Source organism: Garra rufa, chromosome 6, assembly GCF_049309525.1.
Source record: "Garra rufa chromosome 6, GarRuf1.0, whole genome shotgun sequence".
Lineage (NCBI taxonomy): Eukaryota > Metazoa > Chordata > Actinopteri > Cypriniformes > Cyprinidae > Garra > Garra rufa.
This window is the reverse complement of record NC_133366.1, coordinates 36850362-36870813: the sequence shown is the minus strand read 5'-3', so window position 1 is coordinate 36870813 and position 20452 is coordinate 36850362. Positions and strand designations below refer to the sequence as shown.

Here is a 20452-nt window from a genome sequence, read left to right as displayed (position 1 = left end):
CTCAGTGTGAAAAGGTAAAACAAATAATTTGTGGGACCTGAAGGGTTACAGTAGAGCAGGCAGTTTAACTGTTCAGGACAAACAAGGGACTCAACTATCAACTATCACAAAAAAAAAAAAATCACAGCTGTGGATAAATATTTGATATGAAAAATATGAATATTTAAATGAAATATGAATAAAAATTATAAATACAAAATAAAATGACAAATTTTGCCTTGGAAATAAACTAAAATAAATATATACTAAAATTACTAAATGTTTAAATGAAATAAATTAAATACACAATTTTTTATGCAATAAAATAATACAGTGATTTAATAAATAAAACAATTATTAAATATGAGAAATAATGAAAATTTAAAACATTAATATACATTTAACACATTAAAAAAATACTAAAATAACACTGATATATTGATGTTGTCACAGGCTTTTGTTCCAATAAACACAAAATAAAAAAAAGGCCACTCACAAATAGAAATTGTGTTAAAGCAAATAACCAAGCCGTTTTATGATAAGATCATTATAGAGCTCTGATCAAACAAATACATATTAAATATGTCATGCCATAGAATATTAGCCTTTACAATAGCTTATTTGGCTCCAAAAGGCAAATTAGATTGCTCAACATTTACCTCAAAACTTTATATATATCTATATAAAAAAGTAAAAACTTGTGCAGTGCCATTAATGTCTAGTTGTGTGGATTTTGATAGCTATGGGACAGGGTCAAAAAGCCTTGTCTGTCTTTCCTAATGATGGAACCACAGTCTGTCCACCTACAACAGAACATCTGTACAAGCTCCACCCAGTCCATGTGCATTTTCATGCCTTATTAGCTCGACAAGATGAATGAATTAATCATTAGTTCATTAGACACACACAGATCACAGTCTTGCGAACACAACTGACTCCAGCCTCCTTTTCTCTCCTCTTTATTTCTAGCTATTTTTTTCTCTGTTTTTCATTCTCTCTCTTTATTTGATGAATGGCAGCACTGGCACAGAGTCCTGTGACCTGAAATAACTGCATGACACAAAACCCAGAGGCAGAGAGAGAGAACGAATGCACAGACTGAGATGCATGTGTTCATAACTTATTATTTACTTCAGCTCAAATCTGAAAGCCAGACTGAAACAGTGAATTTGTATACAGTATGCTATGTAATTTGTAGGCTTGACTCCATATCTAAATTATTTCCATGGAAAGATGGAGATGGCTGTGTTTAGTGGGCTGATTAAATGTGATTCTAGGTCGATTTTACTGACAGCTGAACAAAAAAAAGTCCCTCAGTCATTAGGACTCATAAAGTCGTTGGCTCATACAAAGAGAGAGAGACTGATCTGATGCAATCCGACAGTTGCTGCCCTGACCGGACAGCCAGAATCTTTGTTGGCGTCACATTCTGAAGTATTGGACCGTGGGATGGTTGGATGACAGTAGCACCTAAGGATCCAACTGAATATAAATGCTTTAGTCATTCTCTGTGGTAGTGATAGACCAAGATAGGCTAAAATATTGGCTAGGGTGATTAATTGGCTGGTGCATGGGCATTTTCAGATCGCTTGTTACAAAATAAATCAAAATCCACTAACAGCGCTGTCAGTGAATAGTACATTTGAAATATATTGGTGAATTTCAAGTACACTTTAAAATATGCTGGGTTAAAAATGCTGGGTGAAATATGGACAATATGTATTTAATGTTTAACCCAGCTTTTAGGGTAGTTTTAGTTAACTCAGCTATTGTTAAAAAAAAATCTATATTTTCTGCTTAAAATTAACCTAAAATAGATTGGAAAATATATATTTTTTAATTGCTTATGATAAATGTTCACCTCTTAAATATTGCTGATGCCTCTAGTAATTATGTGTCTGATTTTTAATTTACAATCTATATTAGGGTTCATTTTAAATCAGAAATATAGTAAATTTTAAACAATAGTTGCATTAAAATAAAACTACCCAGAAGGTTGGGTTAAAGCTAAACATTTAAACCAGCTGATGGGTCAAACAGCCCAATTGCTGGGTTTGTATGAATATTATGTAAAATAAGCATTTATTTCAAAGCTGAGTAATTATTAAAAGGTACTATTTGGTGTACAGTTTAACTTCAACATTCTTATTTTTGTTATATAAAGGTCTTGGAAACATTTTACAATGCTTCCACTATTTATGTTGTCTACCTTTGTGTAGATTTGATTATTTTACCCTTGTTTTGATCTTGAACTCTGAAAATTCAAAATAAAAATATGATTTATTGCCTGTTTAAAACTATTATCTAAATAAAAGCAGAATTATCTTAAAGCATTTTGGCATTGTTTGCGTGGAAAAAAATGGTCAAATACTACAAAAATACAACTCTCCAAAGTTTTTTGGCATTATTTTACCATGTCAAGTATCCTTGTTTACTAATTAAAGAGACAAAAGTGGTTGATATGAAACATGATAATAACAAAACAAGATTTGTTGCCTGGTTAAAACTATAATCCAAACAAATAGCAAAATACTCAAAGCACTTTGTTACTAATTGTGTGAAGAATAAAAAAAAAAACTAAATTATTACAAAATGACAGCTGTCCAAAGTTTTTTGGCATTAATTTAGCAAGTAAAGTATCCTTGTTTCCCAGTAAAGGAGATGAACGTGGTTGGCATGAAATATGAAACAGTATTTGTATATAACAAAATAAGATTATAGCCTGTTTATGTCACGATGTAGGCAGGAACACACGAACAACGACGTAGTAAAAGACGAATATTTAATAAATCCAACGGAATACAAGCAGACACAGGAACAGCAGGGTAAGACATCCATATAACATCAAAGACCGACAAGAATACAGGGGAAAACACACACCTTAAATAGACAGACTGATTACAACATCCAGGTGACAACAATGAGGGAGAAACCAAAACACTCAGAACTGCGGGGGAAAATGGGAGAAACCAACATGAAAGTCCGGGGGTGTGACATTACCTCCCCCTCCCGGAAGGCGTGTCCTCGCGCCGACAAATGGGAAACAGCAAACAGTCTCAGGAGGGGGTTTCGGCGGAGGACGGACTCCCGGGAGGAGGGCAAAAGATGGAGTCCAGGGTGGTGACTGAATAGTCCATGGAGGTGATGACGGAGGGAGGAGCCTAGGAGGTGACAGGAAGGGGCTGGAGCAGGAGGAGCCAGGTGGGACCCAGGCCGCAGCCAAGATGTAATCCCACGGTGGAGCCGATGGAGGGAGGAGCCATGGTGGAGGAGAGGCTGACGACAACATGGGTCCGACCGACGGAGGCGGAGCAGGTGGTGGGAGAGCCCGAGGCGGAGACGGAAAGCCGAAGATCTTGGGTGACACCGCGGATCCGGAGGGCCAAGGCGGAACCCAAGGCTCTGGCGACCAAGGCGGAGATGGAGATCTGGAGGTCCGCGGCGGAGCCGGAGCGACAGAGGGCCGAGGCTGTGCCCGCGGGAGGGAGGAGGTCCACCGAGCCGGTGGGACGGAGCGACGAGGCACAGCCGGAAGAGTATAGTCCAGAGGCGAAGGTGGGGCGACGACTGACCAGGGCGGAGCCAGAGGGACGATGGAGCCTGGTGGAGCTGGTGGACCGACGGGCGACGGCGGAGACGAGGGAGCAGAGAGCCGGGGTGGAGCCGCAGGGTCGGAGGGCCGAGGCGGAGTCCAGGACTCTGAGGCTGGAGGCGATGGTGAGGGATCCTCCAGCCATGACACCGATGGAGACTGGCAGACCCGCGGCGAACCCACCGCACAGATGGTGGGCTGAGGGTGAGCAAGGGGACTGACAGATGACAGCGGGGATTCATGAAGGCTGGGCAGAACCAGCGGTGACTCTGGATGGCTGGGCGGAACCAGCGGAGATTCAGGCTTAGGCAGAAGAGGGAGGGTGGGTGGGAAATCCAGGCAGATGGGTATTTCCGTGAAACAGTCAATTAAGTCCCCAGAGTTGTGCTCTTGCTCACCCCCAGTGGCGGTGCAGTGGACTGGGCTCTCTACAGCCCTCTCTTGCGCCATGAAGCACTCCACCGTCGCTGATGTAGTAGCCGGCTCTCGCACCTGGTCGGAAGTTTTGACCCCATCGGTGCTCCATAACTCTGTCGCTCCGGGCTCGGGCTTCCCGTCTACGATGGGCTCATAATCCGCAGGTCGGGGTGGCTGGCTGGGCTCTGGGTCTGGAGTGGCACTGACGAGGTTCTCCTGGAAACGGGTGGGAAACGAGGGTTTGTTTCTCGCCAGTGTCCACTCCACAAATGCGGCGAAGTCCGCTCGAGGGCCGTCCTCGGACGACGGCGCTCTGCATGACGCGTTGAGGCTTGCATCATAGAACATACAGAGTGCGTCATCCGGATAGCTGGTGGTATGAGCTACGAGCTGGAACATCAAAGTGTAACCCTCGAGCGGTAAATCCCCCTGCTTCAGCCGGAGGAGGATGAATTCTGGACGGAGGAAGGACTCCATGGGGAAAACACTACGGAAACAAAAAGACTGGGAAAAACGAACGGGAAACAAAACGGAGGTGAACACGCCAAGAAAATAAACTGTATTGGTCGGTCTTTCTGTCACGATGTAGGCAGGAACACACGAACAACGACGTAGTAAAAGACAAATATTTAATAAATCCAACGGAATACAAGCAGACACAGGAACAGCAGGGTAAGACATCCATATAACATCAAAGACCGACAAGAATACAGGGGAAAACACACACCTTAAATAGACAGACTGATTACAACATCCAGGTGACAACAATGAGGGAGAAACCAAAACACTCAGAACTGCGGGGGAAAATGGGAGAAACCAACATGAAAGTCCGGGGGTGTGACAGTTTAAAACTATAATCTAAACAGTAAGCAAATAATAAAGAGCATTTGGTACTGATTTTGTGAAAATAAATGGTCAATTGCTATAAAAATACAGCTGTTCAAAGTTTTTTGGCATTATTTTACCATGTCAAGTATTCTTGTTGACCACTTAAGGAGATGAAAGTGGTTGATTCTTTCTTCAGTCATAAGGAATTTTTTTTTTTTTTTTTTTTTGAGGAAAACATTTTAGGATTTCTCTCCATATAATGGACTTCTATAATTGAACTTCTAAAATGCAGCTTCAAAGGGCTCTAAACGATCACAGCCGAGGAAAGAAGGGTCTTATCTAGCAAAACTTTGGTTATTTTCTAAAATAAAATTACAATTTATCTACTTTTTAACCTCAAATGCTCATCTTGTCTATCTCTGTGTGTACTCTGTGTATTCCAGGTTCTTGACAGTTAGGGTAGGTTGAAAAACTCGCATCTCATTTTCTCCTCCAACTTTAAAATCATCCTACATCGCTGTTTTACCTTTTGTAAAGGGTGTTTGATCTTCTTTGCACGTTCACTTTGTAAACACTGTGTCGGTACTTCTGCAGCGATGTAGGACGATTTTGAAGTTGGAGGAAAAAATAAGATGGGAGTTTTTTGACATACCCTAAATGTCATAAACGGGAATACACAGAGTTCACACAGAGCTACACTGTAAAAAAAAAAAAAAAAAAAACCCGTAAAATTTACGGTAAAACACTGGCAGCTGTGGTTGCCAGAATTATACCGTAAAAAATACGGTAGCAATGTTTTACATTTTATGGTTTTCACTTAAATTTACAGGTAAATACCGTAATTTCACTGATATAATGGTAATGTACCAACTTTTTGAAATACTGAAATCTGTACTGACACTGCTAACCACCAAAAGCAGGTAGTGATGACAACATCACATGATGAACCAAAGCCCATCACAAGGAGATTTAAAATAATAACTTATAAAGAAGGTACACAGTGTCATTCACACAAACACTAAACACCAGCATGGTAACACACATAAAACTGAAATAATGCAAAAAACATTAATTTAACAACATTAGATGTAACATACAACATTAATGTACAAAACTGCCAAGAAAAACCTAAGAAGAAAAAGTTATTTCAACAACAACAAAAAAAAAAAAACATCAAATAAAAAAAATGAAAAACAGGGAATTCTGGGAATGTCAATTTACGGTTATTCACTGTAAATTTTACGTTCTTTTTCATTTCCAAAAACGGTATACTCCCGTGAAATTACATGCACAGTTTTTCACCGTATATAAAAGGGGAACTTACCGTTAACCATTTCACAGGTTTTTACCGTAGCATTTTTACAGTTTTTTGCTGTTAAATTCACAGTCATTTTTTAGGCAAGATGAGTGTTTATATGAAAATGTATATAAGTTGTAAATGTTTTTAGAAAATAACCAATCGTATCGCTAGATAAGACCCTTCTTCCTCAGCTGGGATCGTTTAGAGCCCTTTGAAGCTGCATTTAAACTGCATTTTGGAAGTTCAAACTCGTGGGCACCAAGTTCATTATATGGAGTGAAATCCTAAAATGCTTTCCTCAAAAAACATAATTTCTTTACGACTGAAGAAAGAAAGGCATGGACATCTCAGATGGTAAGGGGGTGAGTACATCATCTGTAAATTTTTGTTCTGAAAGTGAACTACTCCTTTAAGTATCCTTGTTTAACAATTAAAGTGATGAAAGTGGCTGATATAAAATATGAAACATGATATTTGTAGAACAAAATCAGATTTATTGCCTATTTAAAACTATAATCTAAACAAAAAGCAAATAACGATAAAGAGTTTTGGTACTGATTGTCAGTTGCCACAAAAATACAGCTGTCCAAATTTTTTGCCATTATTTTACAGGGCTCGCAAAATTTCAAAATCTCTGGTAGCCCTTCGGGCAGGTACTCTTCAGATTTTGGTAGCCCGAAATTAATTTAACTAACCCAAATACAAAAAGACTTCTTTCTTTTCTTTCTTCTTTCTTTCTTTTTTTAAATGTAGAAAATCAGATAGGAGTCTTAACTTAATCAAAAATGTTTTCAATACACAAATATAAACAAATATCAAGGAAGGAATTTTATTTCACTATTTGGTGTATCTGCAGAATTTTTCAATATCAATTTAAGGCAATTTAGAAATTGAGTATATCATTTATTATATTTATTTAAAACATAAATATTACTGTCTTAATTGTTTAGTATTTTAGAAGGCACATTAACTTCCTTCACATTTACAACTCTATGTGTTTGCTGCATAAAAACATAGGTCGATAATTGCAATCATTTGACCATAAACAGCTGAAGAAAAAAAAAGTGGAAATAAAAATTGATTCTCTGTCACGAGGGGGCGCTTTAGGAGCGCTGAAATACTACGGTTTCCCTAGTAACGGCTGTACACAAAGCAGCATTAAAGTTGTTTTATCAGGCATGAAATGGAAATGCCAACGACACGTTTCTGAGGACAGTCAGTTCACTTCAGATACATTCTTATAAAGACATCCGTGCCGCGTTTTGACTTTGAAACGTACAGCGCGCATATTTATTCATTGACATCATTGCCTTTTGAAGTTTAATCCAGCCCTATCGCCATTCTCGTCTTTCCGCCCCCAAATGTAAGACCTCCTAAATTATAATTAAGACTTTTCTTATACTATTTAACATATTTAAAACTTTTTATGGCCTTAAATTTGATACAACTAAATTGAGGAGTTTAAGGACCTGCAGGAGCCCTCTACTTTACGATAGCCCGTCGGGCAGGCTGGTGAAACATTTTGATAGCCCGACTGGAAAACACAATAGCCCCGGTGTTGTGCCTTTTTTCGACCCCTGCCAAATTATGACCCCCTCTCGTTGAAAGCGCTACCTGATTGCCTAATCCTAACCCCACCCCTAATCCTAACCCCTCCCCCACACCTAACCCTAAACCTACCAATACTAGGGGGGTAGTAATCTGGCGGGGGTCAGAATTCGGCACAACACCGGCCCCCAGGACGTCGGGCTAGCGATTTTGCGTGCCCTGTTTTATCACATCAAGTATCCTTGTAGCAATAGGAGATGAAAGTGGTTTATATGAAATATGAAACATAATATTTGTAGAAACAAATAAGATTCATTGCCAGTTTAAAACCATAATCTAAACAAAAAACAAAATAATCATAAAGCATTTCGGTACCGTTTGTGTGGAAAAAGGTCAGTTACTACAAATACATCTGTCCAAAGTAGATGAAAGTGAAATATAAAACATGAGGTTGATTAAGTGGTTGATATGAAATAACAGATATAAAAACAATATTTGTAGAACAAAATAAGATGAATTGCCTTTTTAAAACTATAATCTAAACAAAAAGCAAATAGTCATAAAACGCTTGGTCAACTGCTACAAAAACACAGCTTTCCAAAGTTTTTTGGCTTTATTTTACCATGTCAAGTTTCCTTGTTTACCAATTAAGGAGATGAAAGTGGTTGATATAAAATACGAAACATGACATTTGTAGAACAACAAAAAAAGTTATTGCCTGTTTAAAACTATAATCTAAACAAAAAGAAAATAATCATAAAGCATTTTGATACCGATTGTGTGTGTAAAAAAAAAAAGGTAAGTTGCTACAAAAACACAGTTTTTTGGCATTATTTTACCATGTTAATTATTCTTGTTTACCAATTAACAAGATGAAAGTGGTTGATATGACATGAAACATGATATTTGTAGAACAAAATAAGATGAATTGCTCTTTTAAAACTATAATTTAAACAAAAAACAAAATAATCCTAAAGCATTTTGGCACTGATTGTGTGACAAAAAAGATCAGTTACTACAAAAATACAGCTGTCCTTAGTTTTGTTTTCCATTATTTTACCATGTCAAGTATCCTTCTTTATCAATTAAAGAGATGAAAGTGGTTGATGCGAAATATGAAACATGATATTTGTAGAACACAATGAAAAAAAAATGTTAATATCATTTGCTTGCTACAAAGTTGGTCTTGAAATGAGACAAATGAGACACCAAAATGTGATTTCCACCACCATCATTTCCACCACAGTATGTTATTAAACAAAATACATAATTTCAGATGTGGGTTTCCATGGCTTTCATTAAAAAATGACAAAAAGGCTTGTGTCCAATGCTTGACGAATCAGTGTGAAAAGCGTTTTTTTTTTTTTTTTTCTTCTGTGAAGCAATTTGGTCCGAACCACAAAAAGCACTATTTTAAAATGACAGCAGAAAATGCGAGTGAGGAAGAGGGGAAGAGAAAGAATGAGACAAATATGGATATGTGTGCATGTGGGTGTAAGTGCTGTTCCATTTTTGAACTAACCGCCTGTGGTTAATTGGGTGTAAAAGTGACAAGCATCCTTGACAAAACTCTGTCATTTCACTTGAACACCAACAAATGCTCCACAGCACTTGACAATGTGAACAGTGAGCCATCGTCACAGTGACGGCAGAACGCTCATTCTGTCACCCCACACACGCATTTTAATTTTTACAACTCTATTAGCATTATAATCTCCATATTAAACCCATTACTGAGAAGCGGGAGCTTGTCACTTGCATCTTCCTTTCCATTTACGCTGTTCTTTACACATCATAAAGTTTTGAATCCTTTGTACTGCAGCATATCTTTCTGTTTCTTTATTACTATTACTACTATTTTTGTACCCTTTGCGAATGAGCGATTATGACTCATTCTTGTGATCTTGGGGGTCTTTGAATTTTTAAATGATCAGTTTTTGCACAGACCCTTTCTTCTGCCTCTTACTCATTTATTCTCTGACCAATCCCACCCTCTCTCTGTGTTCTTTGAAAACCTGCAGCAGTACTGGGTTTGTGTTGGCAATGAGCTGATGTGGCAGGTCATGTTGGCTGCTGGTCATGTTCAGTCAGAACATACACTCTGTTTCACTGAGCTATGTCCAAAACCACTGGATTCTAGGACAAAAAAAAACTCAGCAATAATCTTTAGACAATACAGCAAAACAGAAGAGACGTGCCTTTTTGCTTATGTGTGTTTATGATTGTATTTGTGAGACTGCTAAAATATTCAACTTGCAACTTGTCTCCACTCCTAGAAAGTCAACATAAATTTCTATTTTACTTCTGTAGTTAGCAGTATCTCAGAGTAAAACTGAATACAGTGCCTTGCGAACCCATTCATACCCCTTAATTTTTTTTGCTGCTGCTTTATGTTGAACTGTTTTAAATGACTTCTTTTCTCACATCAATCTACACTCCATGCACCATAATGACAAAACAAAAATGAACTGTCACAACTTCATAAATGTAGTAAAAATAAACTGAAATATGTACATTTCATAAGTATTCATACCCTTAAAGTGCCCCTATTATGCCTTTTCAAATATGATATTTCATGTAGTGTGTCATGTAGCTGTATGTGAACATAAACTATCTGCAAAGTTGTGACGCCGACAGTGCACTATAAATGAAGTTTTTGTCTAACAAAAAAAAGAGTCGGCTCACATTCGCCTAAACGAGTCGTCAGCAATTCGAATCTTTTTTCTGTAACGGCCACACGTCACGAGCTACACATTTGCGTAATGTCCGCCCACGTTCAATTTCGCGAACAACTTGCCCGCCCACAAACAGTAGGCCTACCATTTTCACGTGGATTAACGTTACATCATGTCAAGAAGACGCCCTGCGAGTGAATTTGTTTTATATGCCCTTCCGAAAGATGAAACTACCAAGGATGAGTGGTTAACATTAATTTTTTCAACACCTCAGCAGTCCAATGCCAATCTTGTGTTGTGTCCGCGTCATTTTACTGATGACTGTTTTTCCAATCTTGGGGAGTAACGTTACAACGCGAGATTCACCAAACGCTTGGTTTTAAAAAATGGATCAGTGCCCAGTTTATTTGGACCGGCTTGCTCCTCTGAACTTCTACCTGTAAGTATGATTAATAATTGATGATTGTATTTTCTAGCGATCGTTCAAAATACGTCTTTGTGTACGTTATGGTGTGTAACAACCCCGCACATGTCTTGGTAACCGGCTAACTTGCGTTTCTGTAGTTCTGTTGTTCAGCTGTGAGTGCAATGTAGTCTAAAAATTGTGATTGATGCAGCTTGACTGTCTGTCTGCCTTATTAGTTTAAGTAATGATAATGATAAACGATGGCTTAACGCAGTGTTATGGGTTGTACGTTACAGTGTTGAAGTTCACAACGTAGAGGTGTGCCCGGTTCGCTTACAAAAGCAAATTGCAAGCACTTCCCACAGTTATAATATGACACCCACTGAGAAACGTCCTGCTCCAGTCGTGCTTGCAAAACAGTTTCTTGTCTATGTGCCACTTCAACCGTTTCATCGTCAGACTCCGGCTCGAATTGATAGGGTAAAATCGAGGCTATCTTTTCTACGCATTAACAGGTCTCCACAGCTGTCATTCAGTTATGCCAATGGGCGTTTCGTTTTGCGCTGAAGCGGTAGACCAATCCAAAAGGACTGCACCATCTGACCAATCACAGCAGTGAGGGCTCACGGAAAGGAGGGGTTTAGAGAGACTGATTCTTCGAACTGCTTCAAACGAGTCGTTTACGAATCATTTAGAAACGGGGTAAAATTAAATCTAATTTTTGAGAAAACTAAAGTGTTTTTTGAACTTGCATACATGTAAACCTGTTTTAAGAGACTATTACAACAATATTAACTACCTTTAACAGGGCATAATAGGGGCACTTTAACTCAGTACTTAGCTGAAGCACCTTTACAGCCTCAAGTCTTTTTTGGGTATTACAGTCAGGTCCATATATATTTGGACACTGACACACTTTTCATAATTTCGGCTCTGTATGCCACTAGAATAGTTTTAAAATGATACAATCAAGATGAAATAGAAATAAAATGTGCCTTTTTAATATTTTGTTGAGAATCCTTTGCAGGCAATGACTGTCTTAAGTCTGGAACTCATGGACATCACCATAGACTGGGTTTCCTCCTTTGTGGTGCTTTGCCAGGCCTTTACTGCAGCTGACTTCAGTTGTTGGTTTGTGGGTCTTTCTGCCTTTAGTTTTGTCTTCAGCAAGAGAAATGCATGCACAATCAATTTGAAATCAGAAGATTGACTTGGCCATTGCCGAATATTCCACTTTTTTACCTTTAAAAACTCCTGGGTTGCTTTTGCTCTATGTTTTAGGTCATCGTCCATTTGTACTATGAAGAGCCGCCCAAACAACTTTGTTCCATTTAACTGAATCTGGGCAGACAGTATATCCCTATACACTTCCGAGTTCTTCCGGCTGCTTCTGTCTTCTGTCACATCATCACTAAACACCGGTAACCCAGTGCCACTGGAAGCCATGCATGCTCATGCCATTACACTGCTCCACCATGTTTCACAGATGATGATGTTGTAGGCTTTGGATCATGAGCTGTTCCAAGCCTTCTCCATACTTTTTTCTTCCCGTCATTCTGGTACATGTTGATTTTAATTTCAGCAGTCCAAAAATGCTTTTCCAGAAGTGGTCTGGCTTTTTTAAATGTTTTTTGACAAAGTCTAATCTGGCCTTGTTTGCACCTTGTGGTAAACCCTCTCTATTTTGCTCTGGTGAAGTCTTCTCTTGATTCTAGACTTTGACAGTGACACGTCGCCTACCTCCTGGAGAGTATTCTTCACTTGGCTGGATGTTGTAAAATGTTTTATTACCAAGGAGAGGATCATCCAATCATCCACCATACTGTCGTCTTTTGTGAACATCCCGGCCATTTTATGTTGCTGAGCTCACCAGTGTGTTCTTTTTCTTCTCAGAATTCACCAAACTGTTGATTTGGCCACTCCTAATGTTCCTGCTATCTCTCTGATGCATTTCTTTTGTTTTTGAAGCCTAACAATTGTCTGTTTTACTTGCATGCAGAGCTCCTTTGATTGCATGTTGGGTTCAGAGCAACAGCTTGCAAATACAAATGGCACACTTAAAATCAACTCCAACCCTTTTACCTGGTTAATTGATGTAGATAAAATGAAGGAATAGCCCACAACTGTCCATGAAACAGCTTTTGAGTCAACTGTCCAATTACTTATGGTCCCTTGAAAAGGGGGGGAGGTATATATTAAAGAGCTGTAATTCCTTAACCTTTCTACCAGTTTGATGAGAATGCCCTAAAAATTAAAGCTCAGAGTGTGCACTTTAAGCCCATATTCATTGTGTAACTTTAACTTGAATATGTTTTGGTCAACAGCTCAAATAATAAAAATTGTGTCAGTGTCCAAATATATATGGACCTGACTGTATGTGAAAAGATTTGCACATCAACATTTGGCAATTATCTGTTATTCTTCGCCTCACCTCTCAAGCTCTGTCAGCTTAGAAGGGGTCTGGCAGACATTTTCAGGTTTTTTCAGAATTGTTTGACTGGGTTCAAGCCCAGGAGCTCTGGCTGGGCCACTCAAGGACATTCACAGAGTTGTCTATAAGCCACTCTTGCTTAGGGCCATTGTCCTGTTGGAAGGTGAACCTTCTGCCTCGTCTGAGGTTCTGAACTGAACTGAACGCTGGACTGCGTTTTCATTAAGGCTATCTCAGTATTTTGGTGCATTGAGCTGTTTTTCTACTTTGACGAGTCCCTCAGTCCCTGCCGCTGAAAAACACCCCCACAGCACACCTTACTTTTGGGATGGTACTCTGCAGGTGATAAGCAGTGCCTGCTTCCTTTTAAACATGATGCTTTAGGTTCATCAGACTAAAGAATCTTGTTTCTCACAGTCTGAGGGTCCTTTAGGGTTTTTTTTTTTGCAAATTCCACAAATTTGCTAAATTTCAAGTGTCCTAGATAAGGGTATGAATACTTATGCAATGGAATCATTTAGATTTTTAATTTTTTATAAATTTGCAAAAATGTTAAAAAACAGTTTTTTGCTTTGCCATTATGATGTATGGAATGAAGATTAATATTGGAAAAAAGTAATTTAAAACAGTTTAACATAAGGCAGCAACATAAAATGTGAAAAAAAAGAAGAGGTATGAATACTTTCGCAAGGTACTGTATATGACAAGAGATTGTATCCATTTTAATCCATTTGGGATTTGACTGGATGATGAAACTTGGGTGTTAACAGAATCAAGTCAGACTGAATGTGAATTTGCTTAAACAATGGTTAGCATTATCTCACATGGCTAAAGTGAAATCAGTGAGAAAGATTCATTTTGATTGAAGACAACCACTTTCCTCTTTGAAATAATATGGGCTGATGAATTGTTTACAACAAGAACATGACTGTGTAGTATATAGGTCAGTTTTTATTTTAGTTGACTTTAAAGCCAGCCTCAACTCGTTATCTTTACATAGAGGGCAATCAGTCTGGATGAAAACACACACGTCCATTAATTCCTAAAATAGCTTTATAAATGTTATCAAAGGATGACGCTTTAACTGAAAAGATAACGGTAAACAGAGTACAAAAGAGTAAAAAGTCAGACTTATAGAATCTCATGTTGAGTTCAATTCATATCAGCCATTCACATCACAGTCACTAGGTCAAAACACTGACTGACTCTTTTGCTTTTTTGGCTTAAGGCTGTATAAAGTGTCTTGTTACTGGAATGTATAACGCATCATTTACCATGGCGGAAGTTTGTTGTGCAAGAGGATGCCTGGGAGTCAGTCTAAAAAAAATCTATAAAAATTGGATTTACAAAATGTAATTTTAGGGCTGGCAGAATTGACTTATCATATCAATTAAATATCCTTACAACAAATTTGCACATTTACCAAATACTGATTTCATTGTATGTTTGTAAATAATACATTCATTGTATTGACAGTACTTGTGTTTAAAGAGATAGTTCACCCAAAAATCAAAATCTATTATTACTCACCCTCATGTCGTTCCAAACTCATAAGACCTTCATTCATTTTGGAACACAAATTAAGATATATTATTGATGAAATCTATGAGCTTTCTGACCCTCCAGCAACAGAAAAACAACCACATTCAAGGCTCAGAAAGGTAGTAAGGACATCAATAAAATAGTCCATGTGACATTAGTGGTTCAACCGGAATTTTATCAATTAAAATATACCATTAAACCGATAGTTCACCCAAAAATAAAACTTCTGTTATTAATTACTCACCATCATGTCATTCCAAAAGAAAGATATTTCAGAATACAAATTAAGATAATTTTAATGAAATCCGAGAGCTTTCTGACCCTGCAGACAGCAACAAAACTGACACATTCAAGGCCCAGAACGGTAGAAAAGACATTGTTAAAGCAGTCCATGTGACGTCAGTGGTTCAACAGTTTTCTATGAAGCTAAGAGAAAACTTTTGCCTGCAAAAAAAAAAAAAAAAATACTTTATTCAACAATTTCTTCTGGTACTTTCTGTGGTACTATCATCAATGTGCAACAGAGACTGACGTGGAAGACAAGAAACTGTTGAATAAAGTTGAAAACATTTTGGTTTTCTTTGCACACAAAAGTAGTCTTATAGCTTCATAAAATACGGTTGAACCACTGACGTCACATGGACTATTCTAAAGGGGTCCTATTATGCTTTTTCACTTTTTGAATTTTAGCCAGTGTGTGGTATGTATGTTTGGTCATTAAAAAACATATACAAAGTTACAAATCTCAAAGTCCACTCCAAAGGGAGATATTTAGTTTTTAAAAAATCCCTTTTTAAGAACTACAGCGAACTGTACAGCATTTGTTTTCCGGATGCTACGATGTTACAACGCGGGCTATTAGAATTTCATTCAAATAAATCCCGGGCAGCTTGTATAAACGCAAGCATTAACTAAAGTGTCCGCAAACTGCTGTGCTGGAGCCGTGCTGTTGACTTGTGCAGTACAGAGGGTCGAAAGACATGCAGAGCCGCCGCTGATGTAAACACAAGCATAGACTAGAGTGACGATCATCGGTGGCCGTGACAGAGCCGTGCCATAGACGTGTGCAGTGTGTGGTAAGAGATTTATTCACCATACAGTGTAGATAGCTTCACTAGCTATTAACAGAATTATGCACATGCACATAAGAGATTGATTAAAAAATAGTTAGTTTATCACTTTACTTGACAAAGGTTTGGGGAGTCTAAGCCTTATGTGCCTCTTCTGATGGATAACCACTCACTATTAAATTGAAATCTATTAAGTATGTCAGCTTAACATTTACAAATAAGTACCAAACCCACTTAGATAAGCCTGAATAAATGTCAAACTGCAAAGCTCTCAGTGGCATCTCACCCACCCCTAACCTCCCTGGTCAGACATAAGCTGAACTCCCAAGGGAGAGGAAAAGAGTAACAAACATGTACAGTACATTTGCTTGAATATCATATTCTTTTGCAAGAGACATGTACTAGACTGTAATACAGCAGTCAGGATGTTGTAGGAGGGATTGGTTCTGTTCTGTTCTGTTCAGACTAACAGAAGGATATGGTATAAATTTGGCTGTCCACAGTCCACAGAGTGTCTTTAAACTGACTGAGAGAAATGAGCATTCCCGTAGCACTCCCCCCAAAAAACAATACATTATTCATTGTTGTGGAAAATTGTATTAAAGTCTGTGAAATGTTTTAGGAAAAACCTTGAAGGGAAAAATCAACTTTTCAACTTCAGTTAGTATTCTAAAGTAAACCCATTGGAAAGAAAAATAACATAACAGACTTTTATAATACTACAACGGCTACGTTTGTTCTCACTGAGACTGCAATGAGAAGTGTGACATTGATCTTTTCTATTAAGCAATCATTCATAGTGACCACAGACTTCAAGCTCCAAAAAAGACAAAAACACATTATTAAAGTGGTCTGTATGATTCATGCACTATACGTCAACCCTTCTCAAGGCATATAATAGGTTTTTATCAGGAACAGGCTATAATTTCAGTAAATTATTTCTTGATAATCTTGATCACTGCAGCAGCTCTCAAATCAAATATTGTGTCTATTATTCCTATAATGATGTCTGGGGTTCTACATCATGACATGTGGTCAAGAAACACTCAAGGACCAGTGATGACGTCTGATGATGCTGACGTCTAGTATGCGTCATAGGTGGCATATCTGGTTAGTGAATTTGAACAATGAATAATGGCTTCAACACAACGTCAATCTTAACTTGTGTTGCAATCTTTGTGGAAATGATCTGCATATAGATATTCTGTATATGTATTTTTTGTTTGTTTGTTTTTGTGAGTGTTCAAAGCAAGCAAGTTTTTGGGAGTCTTGGGAATAGATTACTATTCAAAATTTGGGGGTTGGTAAGAATTCAAAAAAAATTTATCCTTACCAATGCCACATTACTTTAATTAATAATACAGTAAAAAGTAATATTATAAAATATTGATACAAAATATCAATTTTTGTTTTTCTATTTTAAAATGTAACTTATTTTTTGATGGCAAAGCTGAATTATCAGCAGCCATTACTCCAGTCTTCAGTGTCACATGATCCTTCAGAAATTATTTTAATATGCTGACTTTTATTTAACATGTAATATTATTATTAATTTTGATTAATTGTTTTTTTTTCTAGTTTTTTTTTTAAACCATGACATTATTTTCAGAATTCTTTGATGAACAGAAACATCAAACAAATAGCATTAAAGTTTTCTTTTTAAATGTAAAAGTCTTTACATGTCACTTTTGAAAAAAGTAATGCAGCACTGCTGAATAAAATATGGAAGCCAGTTTCTGCCACTGAATAAAACATAAAAATGGTTATTGGGACTTTTTCTCACAAATCTGACTTTTTTTTTCAGAGCTGTCTGATACAAATGAGCAGTTCTGACTTTTTTCTCAGAGTTGCAAAAAACTCACAATTGCAAGTTGGAAAGTTAGAAAGTTTCTCACAAATGCGAGTTTGTATCTTGCAATTATGACCTTTTTTCTCACAAATGCAAGTTTGTATCTTGCAAACCTGACTTTTTCTCGCAATTGTGAGCTTATATCTCGCAATTCTGACATTTATCCTAAGAATTGTGTAATATAAACTCGCAATTGCGAGTTATAAAGTCAGAATTGTGATATAAACTTAAAATTCTGACTTTTTTCTCAGAATTGTGTGATATAAACTTGCAGTTCGGAACTTTTTCTCACAAATGCAAACTTGTATCTCGCAATTCTGACAAAAGAATATAATGAGATATAAACTTGCAATTCTGAGAAAAAAATAACTCACAATTGCCAGTTAATATCACGCAATTCTGAGAAAAAATTCTGAATTGTGAGTCTATATCTCGCAATTCTGGCTTTTTTTTTCAGAATTGAGAGATATACACTCATAATTCTGACTTTTTTCTCAGAATTGCGTGACAAACTTGCAATACAAACTCGCAGTTGTGAGAAAAAACTCTGAATTGCGAGTTTATATTTTAATTTATATCTAAAAGAATTTTAGGTTTATATCTTGCAATTCTGACTTTATAACTTAAAACTCAAAGAGTTTATTTCACGCAATTCTGAGAAAAAAAGAATTGTGAGTTTATATCTTAAAAAATCCAACTTTATTTCTTAGAATTGCAAGTTTATGTCTTGCAATTCTGACTTTATAACTCGCAATTGCAAGTTTATATCTCACAATTCTAAGAAAAAAATTCTGAATTGCGAGTTTATATTACACATTTCCGATGAAAAAACGGTCAGAATTGCGAGATATAAGCTCATAATCACAAGAAAAAAAGTTAGAATTGTAAAATACAAACTCTTATTTGCGAGAAAAAAAAAAGTCAGAATCAACTGCAATCTAACTTACCTCAAACTATGAATGGTACCGCTTTATGTATGTATATACAAATGTTATACGTATATACATAACTCATAAATGACATAAAAGCTCTAAAAAGCTGGATAAATAACCTTTCCATTGATGTGTGGTTTGTTAGGATAGGAGACTGTTTGGCCTATTTAAAAATCTGGAATCTGAGGGTGCAAAAAAAATCTAAATATTGAGAAAATGGCCTTTAAAGTTTTCCAAATGAAGTCCTTAGCAATGCATATTACCAATCAAAATTAAAGTATTGATATATTTACGGTAAGAAATTTACAAAATATCTTCATTGAACATAATCTTTACTTAATATCCTAATGAAATGTGAATTTTGACCCATACAGTGTATTTTTGGCTATTGCTACAAATATACTTAGGTGCAACCTAAGACTGGTTTTGTGGTCGAGGTTCACATTTATACTTTTACAGTATGCACACCATCCCTGTACTCATCTCTCTGGTCTTACCTTCAAGTAACAGATGAAGATGAAGGTGAGAGGAGTGATATACTGCAGCACCAGCATCCCAGTGGTGTAGGTGAGCTTGATTTCTCTTGAGGGCCACTCCTCCACACACACCACCTTTCCCCTGTACTGCTCCTGAAACACTGAGGGCAGCTGCTTCAGCGGGGCGTCTGTCACCCTGGAGAACAACAGAAAAGGTGTAGCAGTGAGGGCAGCCAGGGCCCAGGTGAGGCTGATGCCCAGGCAGGCATGGTTCAGGCTGGGCCTCCATCCTCGTGGGTGTAGGATGAGCTGGTGCCTCTCAATAGCGATCAGAACCAAGGAGAAGATAGACACCGAGACAGAGCAGCACTGGACCAGGCTGTTGAGTTTACACATGACAGCGCCAAACACCCAATGGTCCATGAAGGTGTAGATGAAGGTGAACGGCAGACATACTAGGGACATCAGCAGGTCTGAAACAGAGAGGTTTGCGATGAGGACATTTGTGACATTGTGAAGTTCCCGTTGCCGTCCAATGACAAGGATTAGAGCCAGGTTCCCGACGACACCCAACAGCACGACAGCACTGTAGGCAATGGCCATCACGACAAACAAAGAGTGGCTGCCATAGCACTCATCTCCATATGCGATTGTGGAGAGGTTAGCGAAGGAGCAATTCAATGCGGCCAAAGAACAGTTCAGAGCAGTGATTGGTGGAGCTGGTGGAGAGAAGGCTGAGTCTGGCATGGTTCTGCCTCCTTTGCAGTTAGTTGGTGTTGGTTTGTGTCAGGTGATCATAGACTCCTTCCTTCCAGGTAACAACCTTTCCAGGACCATGTTTTTGTAATTCTGACAACACACTGTGGACATAAGAAAACATTTTAATCAATACTCAGAAAAGACAAGCCTGTCTCTGCTGTCATGTTTGATTACGGACAAATCCAGTTCTATATATATAAAAAAAAAAAAAAGTCAATAAATGTTCCCTACAGATTTATTTATTAAAGAGTTGTTTTAATCTTCTAGCATTGACCTTAGCCTTGTTGACCTTTATTTCTAATACTTATATTACACTTTGAGAGGGCAAGTAAATTGTGTAATAATAATTATCAATCATCCAACAGCATTCCACAGGCGAAGTAACGATATTAAAAATGTATAATTATGTTCTCCATTTCTAAAAGCGGTTTAATTAAGCCTGCATGGTATGCATAGAATTGAGAAGTTCATTAAGATTTTGGCACTCAATTCTATTTAAATCTAAATCTATCTAAAACAAAGCCATCAAATAATCCTTGCTGAGCTACTGGCTAATAATATGAATTAAACCACTGGATTTTGGCCCACACACACACACACACACACACACACACACACACACACACACACACACACACACACACACAC

At 37.7% G+C, this 20452-nt stretch overlaps 1 protein-coding gene across 1 annotated transcript in view; it reads right to left on the bottom strand.

The window, feature by feature from the left end:
- Window positions 1–20452, bottom strand: part of npy1r (neuropeptide Y receptor Y1) — a 36670-nt gene that overhangs the window by 7631 nt on the left and 8587 nt on the right. Inside the window, exon 2 of the mRNA XM_073843247.1 lies at window positions 19067–19905. Within this exon, the coding sequence (XP_073699348.1) occupies window positions 19067–19792 (726 nt within the window). The 5' untranslated portion in view covers window positions 19793–19905. The remainder of the gene's footprint in view (window positions 1–19066; window positions 19906–20452) is intronic.